At 32.5% G+C, this 16245-nt stretch overlaps 2 protein-coding genes across 3 annotated transcripts; both read left to right on the plus strand.

Annotated features, from left to right (window-relative positions):
* The first annotated feature begins 226 nt into the window (after positions 1-226).
* LOC7486316 (BTB/POZ and MATH domain-containing protein 4) lies at positions 227-8223 on the plus strand. 2 transcript variants are annotated; one of them, XM_024591529.2, is made up of 4 exons: positions 227-698; positions 1277-1622; positions 2505-2780; positions 7737-8223. In XM_024591529.2, exons 1-4 carry the CDS (start codon positions 307-309, stop codon positions 7767-7769), a joined length of 1047 nt encoding a protein of 348 aa, XP_024447297.1. In that variant the 5' UTR covers positions 227-306; the 3' UTR covers positions 7770-8223. The 2 variants fall into 2 exon arrangements, with proteins under 2 accessions (XP_024447297.1, XP_006371199.1); XM_006371137.3 differs by having other exon boundaries at positions 229-698; positions 2505-2784.
* Positions 8224-13621: 5398 nt separating this feature from the next.
* LOC18108254 (uncharacterized) lies at positions 13622-15756 on the plus strand. The gene is made up of 2 exons (XM_024591789.2): positions 13622-15205; positions 15745-15756. Exons 1-2 carry the CDS (start codon positions 13622-13624, stop codon positions 15754-15756), a joined length of 1596 nt encoding a protein of 531 aa, XP_024447557.2.
* The last annotated feature ends 489 nt before the right edge of the window (positions 15757-16245 follow it).

Below are 16245 nucleotides of genomic sequence, written 5' to 3' on the forward strand. Positions count from 1 at the left end.
TTAAAAATAATTTTTAAAAAATAAAAAAATTATTTTAATATTTTTTAAATAAAAAATACTTTTAAAAACATCTATCTTTACCGCGATAATAAATTAAAAAATAAGCTATGGTAAATTGGTAATATCTATATCAAACAACTTTAGAAGAAAGGACGCCCACCACCCACCATCGTTCCTCACCATGCAGTCCGGCAGGCCCCACCATCTCTTTATAAAATTAACCACACCCTCTCTTACTTCTTCAAAAATCGAAAAAAACTTCCCCTCGAATTCCCAGCACCCAACACGCTCCCTTCTCCTTTCTCAATGCCACCCACCACCTCGTCACCACCGGCATGCACATCCCCGACCTCTTCGCTCTCCGTAACAGAAACAGTAAACGGGTCCCACAAATTCACAATTCAAGGCTATTCATTAGCCAAAGGAATTGGTGTAGGGAAACACATAGCTAGCGAGACTTTCACTGTTGGTGGTTATCAGTGGGCAATTTATTTCTACCCAGATGGCAAAAACCCTGAAGACCATTCCTCTTATGTCTCTGTTTTCATCGCTCTTGCTAGCGAAGGCACCGATGTTCGTGCCCTTTTCGAGCTCACCTTGATTGATCAGAGTGGTAAAGGCAAACATAAAGTTCATAGTCACTTTGATCGCTCCCTCGAGAGTGGACCCTATACCCTCAAGTATCGCGGCAGCATGTGGTATAATAAGATTCTGGGTTTTCTTTTTTTCTTTTTTATTGTAGTTTCCTAATTAGGCATCAGAAGAACTTGGGATCTTGAGTAGAATCAATTGCATGATAGAGTAGAGTGATTGAATTTAAAATAGAGTTTGTTTGCGGGCGGGTTGATGTGATTTATGAGCTGTGCTAATTTGTACGAATGCAGTTTCCGAGTGATCTAATTCTGAGCCCCGCTTGCAGATGAGACGCTGCCACTTAAATTGTTGTTGGTCTTTTCATGGTCTTCCTTTGTGTGGTTTACTTTGTGGGATTAATGCTCTTCCGCTATTTGGAACTCTCCTATACTATTAAGAGGATATATGCTGTTTTATTTATTGAAATGGAATATTAGAGTTGACTTTGGTGATAAAATGGCATTTTCTGTATTTTCAATTTTACGGTTGAGAACATCTAAAGTTTTAAGTGATCTATAGATTCTTTGCTGATACAATTTTCAGTGTTTTTACCTTTTATTTTGTTGGAATTGGTTATTAGCGTATGGAATGGTTTCCAGTTCCTATAGCTAAATGTGTGCCCTTTGTGCCCCCCCCACTCCAGGGGTTACAAGCGATTCTTCAGACGAGCAATGCTTGAATCGTCAGATTTTCTAAAAGATGATTGCTTGAAAATTCACTGCACTGTTGGTGTTGTGGTTTCCGCAACTGATTGCTCGAGATTGCACTCTATAAAGGTCCCTGAATCAGATATTGGAGACCATTTTGGTATGCTATTGGAGAATGAAGATTGTTCTGATATCATTTTCAGTGTGCAAGGGCAAAAGTTTCATGCTCACAAGTTGGTATTGGTTGCTCGGTCTCCTGTATTCGAAAATGAACTTCTTGATGCAATGGAGGAAGATAACAGCGAAATAGTTATTTCAGATATAGAACCTAAGGTGTTCAAGGTATCATTTCTTGGAGTGTTCTGCTTTACCTTGAAATAATGAATTATATGTTTGAAGCATGCATTATTTTAGAGCTCAATTTACATTTTTGGTGCAGTCGTGGAAATTATTTGCTCTAAAGATTATGTTAGTCTTTGAAGGTTTTGTCTTAGGTCAGTTAAGTAATTATGTAGACAAAATATCGGACATATAATTCAAAATTTGCCAAGTTTGGTTAAAATATTCTATTAATCATCCGCTTGTAATGCATAGAATTGAGTTTTTACGCTAAGATACATCCTTCAACTTGAGTTTTATTTCTATTTTTATTTTTGGGTTACAAAGGACGATAATTTTATAAACATCAGAATAGGAGAGCAAGGTATCCTTTGAAATAACAGTGTACCAAAACAAACGAGCTTCTCAGTCCTGCTGTTTATCAGCCAGGGAATTTTGCCAAGTCTCTGCAGCAGAAAAACACAAAGAAGCTTCATTAGTGTTACCCCATGGAGTTCCGAAGCCCTTTGATTTGATCTCAGAAAGTGCTTACTGCTGAATGGAGCTGAGGATCAGAAATGACAAGAGAAGATTTTAATTTGACCATTTCCCTCTCTTAGATGTTTTTGATGACATTTATGAGACTTGTATGGGATTGTAAAGAAATGTGTCATGAAATATGTATGAAGAACATTATGTTTATTCACAATGTAATGCTTGTCTCAAAAACAAGCAGATATGAAATTTAAGCTGTGGAATGAGTTTTGGTACCTGTAAAATCATGAAATATTTGGATATCAAATATAAAGGGGCCATTCGTAGTAATTATATGTGTGGCCTACAATGGAGGGAAAGAGAATTTTTCGGCCGTGTTTTTTAATATCTTCTTGCATGTCTATTGTCCAGGCTTTGCTACATTTCATATACAAAGATGATCTAATTGAAGATGAGGAACTTTCTGCTTCTAGTTCAACTTCTGTGATATCTGTGTTTGACACATTAACTGCAAAATTATTGGAGGCAGCAGACAGATATGACTTACCTAGACTCAGACTTATGTGTGAGGCTGTACTCTGCAAGGATATATCTGTGAGTTCTGTTGCCAAGATTCTTGCCCTGGCTGATCGATACCATGCTATGGATTTGAAGTCTGTTTGCCTAAAATTTTCTGCTGAAAATCTTGTAGGTATGTTCTTGTTTTATTTCTTGTTTTCAAGATTTCTATATAGAACAGTTAGGACATTGCTTTACACAAACTGCAAAAATGATGTTTTTTTGAATTTTTGTTGTTCATGTGATTAACTGACTAGCCACACTTGGGATATCCGTTGCATATATTCAGGTTGTACAGAGTTAGACCATCATTTCAATGATCTTAGCAACATTTATATGTTTGTGGCCCTAAAAAGCAGTTCTTTTGTGAGGAGCATCTGATGGTTTCTGAGTTATTTGTTCTGTTACTGTATCCTCTCTTGCATCAACTATTGGGACAGGTTTTGTGGCTTATAGACTATAGTTTTCAACTCCCTCTTTCTCTCTTCAATGTTGGCTTTTATTCGAGGCAAAGTCATTCTTACAGAGATCAAATGAATTATGACTATTTCTGTTGCAGTCATTCTAATTTAGGCTTTCTTGAATAGAAAGCACATAAGAATTTCTTATATGAGAGGGGGGGGGGTGATATTACTAACCTGTCAGTTTTCTTTTTCTTTTTCTTTCTTTAAATGCTGAATTATTGTTGTTGGAGTGGATTAGATGGTCTAGCAAGTAAGTCACATGCAACCTTGCAAATTATAACCAAGTTTAGGTTGCTCGCATGAATAATGATACAGCTTAAGTGCAAATGACATGTGGTGATAAAAGAAATTTTGGCTGGAGACAGTTTTTGGATTTCAAGAAAGCTACTTCATTTCTCTGGTGGGATGCATGAAGGTTGTTTTTCTTTCTTTTCACTGATGCATGTCTTTGTTTATGTGCATTTGTAGAGAGGGGAGGGGTCTTTTCTAAAGCTGTATCTAGTGGTCGGGAATTCTAGACACATTTCATGCTGACCAACTGACTTAGATGTAGGGTAACTTATCTTTTGTTTGTTGTACATAATTGTATGCAATGAAGTATAAATAAAGCCGAGTTTTTATATTTTAGGCTTGTTTGAAATGAGCAGGACATGCAATTTAGAGGCAATATGTAGTACCGGAAAACTACATACTAAGTATAGCCTTTCAGATTGAATTATCATAGCTGATTTCGTTGGAAAATATTATTTATACCCATAATTGTATCATGTAAAGGCACTTTTTTGAATATGTGAGTCTTTGTTTTGAAAAGAACCTAAAAAGAAAAAATCACGTGACAAAGATATGGCCTGAATGAGAACTGTATTGCACATTGCCATATCTAGGAGCATGTTTGGCTTGGTAGGATGATCTAGAGAAATGAATAAGGTTGTTAGGTAACCATCACCTCTTGTCTAGATTATAAGTAGTAAGGTAAAAGGATGGCAGTCCAATATACATTCAGGATCTATTTAGTTCTCCTCAAACTGGTGGTATAAGATCGAAAGGGAAAGAAATGTTTGTTGAATATTCACTTAGAGAAGTTGTTCTTATCAACAACATAATTTTAACTTATGAAATTTCCTTATAGTAAATCTGCTGATCCTAAATGGTTTCCATTAACTAACTAGAGGATATACTATGTTACCTTCTTTGTCCTCCTAAACTGGTAAAAAGAAAGATTATCAATTTCGTTCCTTCTTCTAAGGTTTATCGCTTCCAAGAGACTGAGCCTCCATATAGCTTGGCACCCATATGTGGTGGGTAAGTGATTTCTTTTTGTGTTTTTTTTTCTTTCATTTTTTTTGGGTGGGGGATGTCAAAGAACCATCTCTTTTTTTTATGAGTGGGGGTTGTCAAAGAACAATTTCAACTCAAAAGCTTAAGATATTAGGTGAGTCTCAAAGATAAAATATATATTATTCTCTAACACACCCTTTTAAGTGAAAGCTTTTTGAGTTTGAAATTTGTATATAGTCACACTATCTTATGTTATAAATTAATTTAATTAGAAGATAGAATGAAGCTAGTGAGATTCGAACTTATAATCGTTTGGTCAAGTCATTGATACTATGTCAAAAAACCTCTCAACCTGAAAGCTTAAGTTGTTAGGTGAGACATGAAGAAATGATTTATATTATTCTCTAACAGGAGCATTGGGGGATGTAGCTTTTGTTGTTTCCAAAATCAATTGTATAACTTTTTTTAGCCTTTACAAATGCTTTTAAGATTTCACCCAGCAATTTCCCTGTCCAAATTCAGAATATTTTCTCAATTTACTTTTTATGTGTTTAGGAAAATTAATTCTTCCATACTATCCTCCTTCCACCACCAGCAACATCCAGCATGCAAGCAAATTTGCACACCCCCACATGCATTGAGAGTTGCATAAAATATTTAAAGGCAACTAATTTGGTTTTGCTGCACTTTAATTTCCTCCCTCCCTCAACCCTACCCATATAATATAGACATGAAAAAAAATAATTCCTTGTAATATCACAGCTAATTATTTCCTTATTTTTAGCAAATTGCAGTCGAGGGAAATTCAGTGTTTATTTTCCTTGTTGTAGCGCATTAAAGAAATTAATTTAGATTTGTAATGGTCATGATTCCTTATTTATGGCCTTTATATGGGACATAAAAAAATCATCTTAAGCTGTTAGAAAACATGAAATTGATCAAATGAAGAATCATCTCACCAAGCTATTGTAACATGTGCTTGCTTTCTTCTCTTTCCTTTTTACAAGAATCTTTTGATTACCTAATGGATGTCAATTCATGCCTTGTTTCATTAAACAAATTCTCAGTACCCCTTTCATTATTGCAACCTTCTTTTTTACATCAGACCAGAAGCTATTCTCAAATGATTTGGATCCCAGTTGTTCTGAAGGCTATTTATTTTTTGAGTAGCATTACCAAATCCTCAACAAGTTTTAGAATCTTGAAAGGATAATGCTACACATCACGAGTAAAACTTAATAAATTTTACATGAATAGACACAATGGCAAGATATGTAATTCTATTCAACTTCGAAGTTATTTATTTCATGTATGTTCCTGTAAAATTTGTCAGCTTCTATCTTTATCCGTCCTGAAATTATTCTCTAAACTTTCATGTTTGTATGGATTTCAAAGTATTGTTGCATATCACCATATATTTATTACTTTTTAGTTAGGATCTAGTGAAGTATTTGAGTAGGATAAGGAGTGGGAAGGTACAAACCTTGAGTCCACAATGTTAAACTCTTGAAATTCAATAGGGGTGCTTCTTGAATCCATTTAAAGCTATGCTCATGAAATCCATGAGAATAAAGGAAATTTCGCAACACATTTTCATTTATTAAATGGCCTCTGTTTTTGTAGGCACGCCAAAATGTTTAAGAATTGAAATAAGAAAGGAAATCCTGACATAGAACTCCCGACCAAGTTAGCAATAATAATAAAAACCTGCTCATTGCAAATACTAGGATTGGAAACTTCTTAAATAATAACTTAAGTACATGATTTACAAAATTTAGAAATTCCTGTTCCTGTTGTACGCATCCATTATCTTTTTGTGAACATTTATAAAAGAAAAGAAAACTAAAAAAAGAAAAAAAAAACGAAGTTTTTGCATTCTCAACATTGCATTAGTTTATCTATATCTATTTCTTTCACACTTGACTTTTTATTTGCATGCACTTAGGTGCCCTTAAGAAAACCCCTTGCTTCATCACTATCTTTCCCATTTCTTTTCATCCCAAACTACCAAATGATAGTCTAGTTAGTTGACATAGTTAAATAGAAATAAACTGGTTTATTTTGTTATTTTCTCGTAATTTTATTAAATGTTTAGTAAGAAAAAATATAATCTAAACTTGTGTAAGGAAATGCCTTAACTTATTTCCTTTTCAACTTGAAAATGCACACCCAATGGTAATCAACCAGCAGTTGCCTTGTTTAGGAGTTAGATACTGTATCCATTAGGCCACTGGTGCTTCTTCATATGTGCAAGGTCATTTAAAAATTTCTATGTAGTTTTACCAGTTTGTTTCTGTTTTATTTAATTACTCTACAGCTATTTGTTTGAAATGGAAGCAAAAAGATTCTTAAAAGCTAAAAAAGTAACGCAAGTTCAATGGTCCAATGTTGGACACGTTTGATCTGAAGTCAGGGACCGGGTTTTATACGAACCTTTTAAAATTTTAGCAAATTCCAACTTCCATCACAAAGTTTGCTGGCCATTTTCCAAATGCCACTGGTTGAACTGGTTTTGACTGTTTTGCATTGCATCTCTCTCCATTGGAACCAACAAACTGGAAAAGCTCTTGTCTATAGTCTGGTTTGACAGTCTGGTTTGTATGACCATGCTATAGTCTTAGTGAGCTTACATAAAGGAGATGATAAAGTTGTGTTTATCATTTTTAGGAGTCATTTTATGTTTTGTTCTCTGAATTGCTTTAAAAAGCAGTCCTGTCTCAAATACAGCTGTGAAGCTGTCTTATATCCCATTTACAAAAGTATAGTAGAGCCAAGGGCCGTGGACTATGTATAGCACTTATGCATTATGTTTGATCAAAATTTCCATCGTTACATTTACTTGAGGTGAAAGGACTTCAAGGAAGTTGTCTTGCTTTCCGTATTTGAACTCCCCATAATTCTCTTTGCCGGCTTTCCATATTTGAACTCCTTCCCATAACTCTTTGCCGACGAAGAGCATAAAAATGCTCTTTTTTGCCAACCTTGCATTCTGTATATGTATATTATTTTGTGTTTTGGCTACCTGTCAGCCACCAAAAATAACTTATATTTTCACTGCTGATGTTACTTGTGTTTCGTGATTGCCCAGGTATAATAAATGGTGGCAAATATAATGCCATTTCTTCTCCTTTTATCTAATTTTAAAGCCTGGCATATGAAAGGGGGATGATGTAATTATAGAACTGATACCGGCACATTTTCTTTTCCTTTGGGATTGTTTTGTGCTGGAGGTCCCAAGGCTATGTCACTTGGAAAGGGATTGGAGCTTAGGATTTTTATTATATATAAGCTTTTCTCAGGGTTTTGTTTGTTTTGCTTGTTCTGATTGTATCATTTGATGCAGCTGTTGTGCAGTCTGATGGTTTTGAGTATCTGAAAGAGAACTGTCCACTACTGCAATCTGAGCTCCTAAAAACCGTGGCAGGATGTGAGGAGGATGTCAGTGGAGGTGGAAAGAGCCGAAGTGTTTGGGCGCAGTTCTCAGATGGAGGTGATACAAATGATAGGAGTGTCAGGCAACCATGGGAAAATGGAGGGGAAAGGAGCCAAAACTTGTGGGCTCAACCTGAAAATAGCAATGGAAGGAGTCCTAGGCAAGAAGAATGACATGAAACTAACCTTGATTTGTATTTTGACAACGGTGGAAAGGGACGGGCAAGTAACCGGGAAAGAGGTAGGAGGAAGACAAGGAACAGTATGAAAACATTGTCTCCGTGATAGAATTGTGTATCCTCCCTTGGTGTTGCAAATACAGCCGAAGACATTTTCGTAAGAACTTGTAATTTATCCGATGAACTTGTGATTTCTCTCCAGAAAAGGTGATTTTCTAATATTCTTCTACCTCTGAAATTCATTCAAAACTGAAATTAACGGTAAAACAATGCTGTAAAAAAAATGATATGAATACTAAATCAGGGGCGAGCAAAATAAGTGAATTGTTTAGAATATTTGCAATAATCGATCCAAAAACTAACTGCAAAAACTTATCTAGAAATCAAATTAAAAAAAAAAAAATCGCATATGAACATGAAAGTGTCGTACTGCAAATCAGAGCTTGCTTTTTTAACCAAAATCACAAGGCTCGGATGCTTGTAAGAAGTTATTTGCAACAAAATGATTCTACGTGTTCCACATACTGAAAATTGAAGAACAAATCTTGTAAAGATATAAAAAAAGCTTGTTTTTTAGATATCAAGAATCTACAAAGGCATCCTTCAATTAGAAAAAAATTTTAAGCTATCAGAAGCGTTGCAACTCACCAGCCTACATATCATTTCATGGATTGATTCAACATCATATCCAATTTGGGAAAGGTTTTGTAAACTCCGGATAGAATTTCAAAATTAACAAAAATTTAATTGGGAAATAAAATTTAATTAATAATAATAAAAAAATAAATAAATGATTATCAATATTTTTATGGAGGTTGAAGTTAATATATATTAACTTGAGTGGCCGGTCATGAGCATAGGGAGGGAGGTAAGGATTTTGTGAAAGTTCTACTAAAATCCACACTAAAATTAATTAAAATAAACCCTAAAGAGGGTTAGATTGAAGTGATCGAGGGGGAGTTAATAGAGTTCTAAGTTAGGGTTTGGAGTTTTCTTGGTTAGAAAAAGAGGAGTAAGGGACGGCAAGAAGAGGGGAAAAGGAGGAGAAACGAAAAACTTATCTCCAACACTTTTATCACCATTTTCTTAGATTTTAGATGGTAAGTTAACTTGTTTCAAGTATGGATACATTTATTTTGATGAATTGATGAATAATCTTGTAACGAAACATTGTGTAAATGATTAAATTGAATGAGTTGATATTGGATTTTGATGTTTTATTATGCTATTATAATTAAATGAATAATTGAGTGATGAACCAAAATTACATATTAAAAAGAAAAACAATTGGTCTCTCTCTTTATGGGCGTTTCGGCCAAGGTGAATAAAAAAAATTAGAAATAATTTAGTTTGAAATTTTATAGCAATTGAAAATAAAATTGGATTATTTGGGTTTTGTAAGAGTTAATTAAGAGGTAATGTATATATGGGTGTCAGCTAATGGATAAATTTAGGGGGTAGATGGATTAAATTTATTTAATCAATGTTCGATTATGATTAACAATATAAAATAGTGAGGGATAGATTTTTAAGAAAGGGCATGTTACTTCAAAAATTAGTGATATGAGAAATATTAAAGGATATAAAGATTATTTTATTTTATTTGGATTGTTTACGAGAAGAGAGTTCTAAGACTCTAATATGGTGTGAAGATTTGAATATTTATTCATGGATTTTATGATGAAATCTTAATAAGAAAACTTTGGGAATTCATGTGATTGGTTGTGTTGTAAAATAGGTCGTTGAGACTTAGTCGAGTTTGAATATTTCAATTTTTAACATATGTTATATCCAAATAATATGCTTATATGCAATATTAGAGTTATTTTTTTATTTATTGGAAATCTCAGCAAGATTTCCCCTATACTTCAAAAATACTAAGTTATCGATATCTTCAATCACAATTCAAAATTTACAACACCATAAACATGGACCCATCCTCCTGGACCTTATCTTACATCTACACAACTCAAAATTATCATACAATAAATTTTCTTCTATGAAATATAAATAATAAAACGTAAAAAATCAAAATGATAAGAATATAAAATATATAATAAGAAAAATAAATGCATGGTACTGCATTTAAAAAGTTTACAAAATGATTAATTTACATAATAAAATTAAGGATTTTATTTATTATACATAAAAAGTGTGTGAGTACAAAATATATCTAATACAACAGAATTTACCCTTAATATATCAACCCTGCCCTACAGTGCGTGATGATTATGCAAATGACAATAATAAAATAATAATAATAAAGTTTAATAATGAAATTCACAAGCGCACACCATCATTTAAATAAATTTTAATAAGTTTCGACACACTAATTATCTTTTTCTTAATATAACATCTTTTCCCTTCCAATCCAAAATCTTCATTTCTTTACAAGCATAACCTCATCTCCATTCCAAAAGTCATATTTAATATTCACAAACACTTCATCTCATTGGTTTTCTTCTACTAATAGAAACGATATATTATTGACTTTCATTCAATTATGAAAGCAACATATAATGGTTTCCACTCAACGATGAAAACTACAAACACTAGCTTTCATCTAGGTATGAAAGCAACATAGCAATGACTTTCATTCATCGATGGAAGCAACAAACATAGCATTGGCTTCCATTCAATGATGGAAGCTACAAACATTGGCTTTCATCTAGGTATAAAAACAACATAACAATGACTCTCATTCTTCAATGGAAGCAACAAACATAACATTGGCTACTTTTTTTTTTTCAAGAAAACAATACATATTGGCTTCTCTTCAATAATGGAAGCAACAAACATTGGTTTTTCATAAACCCCTTATCAAGATACGTTTATCAACTTTACCAATGTTTCATTAGAAATATAAGACATAAGGCTACAACTTTTATGAAGGATGATGAACCTAGTTTTGCTAGTTAGGTATAAAAAAGTACTCATTACAATAACATGTGGAGATGTCTAGTAGGTTCTAGGTTAGACCTTTCATCAGTTGTTTGCCTATATTTGGAGTTTTATAGTTCTAAATGATGCAAAACCAGTTGCATTTGAAAGTTAATACTCATACTTATAACTTCCATGAAGATAGGTATATCATATTTTAACATTTTAAGAGTCAAGTTACAGTTAGAAGTCTGGTGACAAATCTATGTTTTTAGCTAATCACTTTAACAAGCAATTAAGTGTTTTAATATATCTCTTCATCATTCAAAACACTCATTGCCTTTCAATATCTTTTCTAATACCATTAAATATGAATCTAACATAACCCATTTCCTTTCAATATCTTTTCTAATACCATTAAATATGAATCTAACATAAATGAAACTAATCAAATTTACCTTCTATAGACAAAAATCTCTCAATCAAACCATGTTAAATGACTATTCATAGTAAACAACATTATTCCACTATAACAACATCAAAACACATAACTAAGGTTCATTTCTAATAATTATATCACACTCGTAACTCATTAAATACACTAATAGTCTTAGTAAAAGGAATTCTCACCTTCAAATTACAATATTCAAGAAGAATTTGTAAGAAGAACAAACTTTTATCCACTTCTATTTCTTCCTCTTTTCCATCCCTTGCTTATCATGACACTGTCTCTATCAAATCTACTTCTTCTCACTTCCCCTCATATGATATATCTCAATTTAGTATTTAGGAGATTTATCTCTCACAAATTTACAAGGTTTTCCTTTAATTTTCTTATTTTCCCGTAGTTTTTCTAAACTCTCTCAAGCTTCTCTCTTCTTCTTTTTCCCTCTTGAATGGCCGAACATAGGCCATGTATTTATACCAATTTCCTTGTTATTATCGTTGCCATCATTTTTCAAATACTAATTTTTACCACACCCATATATGGAACTTCACAAACCAATCCTTTTTAATACCAAATAATAAGCTATAAATAAGTTTCACGATTATGAAGGCTGAACAACATTCAAAAGAAAAATCAATTTTGGATTCCATATCATAAGCAGCGGCGGAACCAAGAGGAGGCCAAAACTTTTTTTAAAAAAAAAATATAATAAATAATAGACTGTTTAATACTAAATTATTATTTTATTAGTTATGTTTGCTTTTAAAGCCATATCTCCGTATCTCTATGTAAAAGGCCAAATAAGCTTTTTAATTTTTTTCCCTTCCTTTACTGCCCCTCTCTCTTTCTTCTCTAAAACCCTAACATAAAATATTACTAATACAAAGCATAAAGGTAAAGCAAAGCTGCTGCCAATTAATTCTTCATCAAGGTAATTAGTAATTTTTTTTTATATGTTTGTTAAGAATTTAATATATATATATATATATATATATATATATATATATATATATATATATATAATTCTGCTTTTTTTTTTCTTCAAATCTACTAGTTTTACCATTTTTTATTTCTTGTTATAATGAATATTGTTTTTTCTAATTAATTGGATATATTTTATAGGTTTGTTTGTTTCGATTATGCTTGGATTTTTTTATGTTTTGTTTTTAACAGAGCCACCAAAATTATCAATTTTTTCTTACGTGTAATTTACTATCACCAGGTCCAATATACAATTAGACACGATCTTTCTAGCCAAATTGAGTTCTTTGAAGAGCGTATACTCAACTTTGATTCAGTGTAAGTTTTCTTATTTAGGAACCAATAATCCCATTTTTTATGTTAGATATGCTTTTATATATCAATTTCTTTTTTTAATATGTTAATTTTACTTTTATATGTCAGTGTTGTTTACATGTAAAAATTTATTTTTGGTTCTGATTATTGCTTCAATACATTGTTATTTGTATTTATTTTTTTAAATAGGAAACAATAAAAATTTATGATGTTTTGATTTTAGGTTGAACCATGAACAAAATAAGAAGAATTGATTCCTTTTTTGAGAAAAAGAGGAAAAATATTGATAACTCACAGCCTAGTGAATCAACTCCAATGTGTAATGTTGAAGTTATAGTTAAACAACCCCAATGTGCTTCAGTTTATGAAGAACCTGCATTGATTAATGAGCAGCCTCCAACTAGAATCGACACTGCTCATCTGATTAGAGATCCAAGCAATCGTCCTCAAATTTGGGAATATCCGGTTAATCAACAAGATGAAATTCGAAGGGTATACATTAATTTGGGGCCATATCAACCTTTGATGTCTGAATATCCGCTGACTGGTAAAAAACATCCTCGTCGATTTCAGTCTCATTGGTTCAAAAGTTATCCATGGCTTGAATATTCAGAGAAATATACTGCATTTTGTTTCCCTTGCTATCTATTTTCAAGTAAGTCATCTGGAAAGTCAGGATCAGACACATTTACTATTAAAGGATTCAATTGTTGGAAGAAAGTTAATGATGGGGAACGATGTGCTTTTTTAACTCATATGGGAAAAAGTCCGAATTCAGCTCATAGATTTGCTACCAGGTGCTTGGAAAATTTGAAAAATCAGTCATGTCATATTGAGAAGGTAGTTAAGAGGCAAACTACTCAAGAAATTCTAAATAATCGATTACGTATTAAAGCTTCAATAGATATTGTTCGTTGGCTCACATTTCAAGCATGTGCTTTTAGAGGACATGATGAACGTCCAGAATAAAAAAACCGAGGTAATTTTCTTGAAATGTTGGAACTTTTAGCATCATACAATGAACAAGTAGGTGCTCTTGTTTTGGATAATGCTCCACAAAATGCTAAATACACCTCGCATCAAATTCAAAAAGAAATTTTGCATGTCTTTGCTAGAAATATTCAGTCTTCAATTCGTCATGACATTGGTGATCCAAGATTTTGCTTAATTATTGATGAAGCTCGAGATGAATCCAGAAGAGAGCAAATGGCCCTTGTTATAAGGTTTGTTGATAGAAGTGGATTTATACGAGAACGATTTTTGGATATAGTTCATGTCAAAGATACAACTGCTTCAACTCTTAAGAAAGAGATTTCCTTTGTTTTATCTCATCACAATCTTGATGTTCAAAATATTAGGGGCAAAAGGTATGATGGTACTAGTAATATGCGTGGAGAGTGGAATGGATTGCAAGCTTTATTCATTAATGATTGCCCTTATGCATATTATGTACATTGTTTAGCTCATCAATTACAATTGGCTCTTATTGCTGCAGCTAGAGAAATATCTGATGTTCACACTTTCTTTCAGAACTTGATTTTTATTATTAACATTGTTAATGCTTCTTGCAAGCGTAATGATGAATTACGGGCTTTTCAAGCAGCTACAATTGAACATTTAGTTGATATTGGTGAGATTGAAACGGGTAAAGGAGTTAATCAAGTAGGTGGTTTGCAACGACCTGGAGATAGCAGATGGAGTTCGCACTTCAAATCAATTTGCAGTTTGATAAAAATGTATGGGGCAACTTGCTTGGTTCTTGAAAACATCGCTTTAGATGGATCTACTTATTCTCAACGTGGTGATGCGGCTTTTTCATTTAAGTTGCTAATGTCATTTGATTTTGCATTCATCTTCCATATAATGAAGAATGTTATGAGAATTACTGATGTGCTTTGCCAAGCTTTGCAACAGAAATCTCAAGACATTTTAAATGCTATGCATTTGGTGACTACCACAAAGACTTTAATTCAGAAGTTAAGAGATGATGGCTGGGAAACTCTTTTAGAAGAAGTGATATCATTTTGTAAGCATCAAGACATTGAAGTTCCTGATATGGATGATTGTTTTTCTAGTGTGGGACGATCTCGCCGTAAAAAAAAATCAATAACAGTTGAGCATCACTATCGAGTTGATATATTTACAGCTATCATTGATCAACAGTTGCAAGAGCTAAATAATAGATTCAATGAGCAGGCGATCGAGCTTCTTAAGTTGAGCACAACTTTAGATCCTAAAAATAACTATAAATTATTCAGTGTTGAAGATATATGCTTACTTGTTGACAAGTTCTATCCTGAAGACTTTTCTGACCAAGAAAAAACTCATTTGAGATTTCAGTTGCAGCATTATGAGCTTGATGTACCCAATCATCCAAAGTTAAAGAATATATCATCGATTGCTGAATTATGTCAAGGATTGGTTGAAACAGAAAAATCAACAATTTATCCACTTGTTGACAGGTTGATTCGGCTTATTTTAACTCTTCCTGTTTCGACAGCAACTACTGAACGAGCTTTTTCAGCGATGAAGATTGTTAAAACAAGACTTCGCAATCTGATAGAGGATGATTTTCTTGCAAATTATTTGATTGTCTATATAGAAAAAGAAATTGCTGAAAGATTCACAAGTGATATGATAATCGATGATTTCTACTCTATGAAAGAACGACGAGCACAATTAAAATAAATATGTAAGAATCATTCTTTATTATTTTTTACTTTATTTCAAAGTTTTATCAAACATAAATAATGCATCGCTTTAGCTAATGTTTCTTATATATTTTGTATGTTTATATTTGATAGGTACAAAGACCAACAAAATTAAAGTGATGAATATATTATGAAGATGAAATTAACTTCATAACTTTGACTCAATTTGGTATTATTTTAAATCTCTTATCTTATACAAAGATTGTCATATGTTTGTAGTTACTTCTTTGAATGAAACTAAATCATGCAGTTTTTTTTTAACAATTCATATACAATAAATTAAAAAAAATTATATATTTTTATATTATTTTGGCCCCCCTATCAAATAATCCTAGCTCTGCCCCTGATCATAAGACCTTTTGTTTTGTTTTTCCAATATTCCCTAATAGTTATATGAATTTTTAGGTGGATTATTAGTTGGAATAATTTTGTTGATTTGGTTTGTCAAAGAGTCTTTTGTGTTTGTAAGCTTGGTTTTGCATTAAGAGTTTGTAGAATAATCATCATCATGAGTGTTGATGCTACTAGTTAATGTCAAAGATTTTTGTTAGTTTGGCTCGAAGGAGGCATTTGCTAAACTTGATGTTTGGGACTTTATCATTCTTTGCTCTCTCCTACATCTTCAGATAATTATTAGCGTAATTGGAACAAGTCTAGGTTAGTTTGCAGGTGGTGATGGCAAGGGAGGACGAAAAAGCTATTTATGCTTCAGTGATTTTATTTTTATTTATTTTTTCCTTATTTTAATGCAACAATGACACTTTAATCATTAATTGAGATATAATGGAAATCTTATAAATATTTCAAAAAAAATTGTTCACTTTTTTATTTGCATGTTATTAAAGATGTAAAGTGTTATACAACTTTAAATATTGACTCTGTTGATCTATTTTCAAAATTATAAAG

The sequence above is a fragment of the Populus trichocarpa genome, chromosome 19, assembly GCF_000002775.5.
Source record: "Populus trichocarpa isolate Nisqually-1 chromosome 19, P.trichocarpa_v4.1, whole genome shotgun sequence".
NCBI classification, from domain to species: Eukaryota; Viridiplantae; Streptophyta; class Magnoliopsida; order Malpighiales; family Salicaceae; genus Populus; species Populus trichocarpa.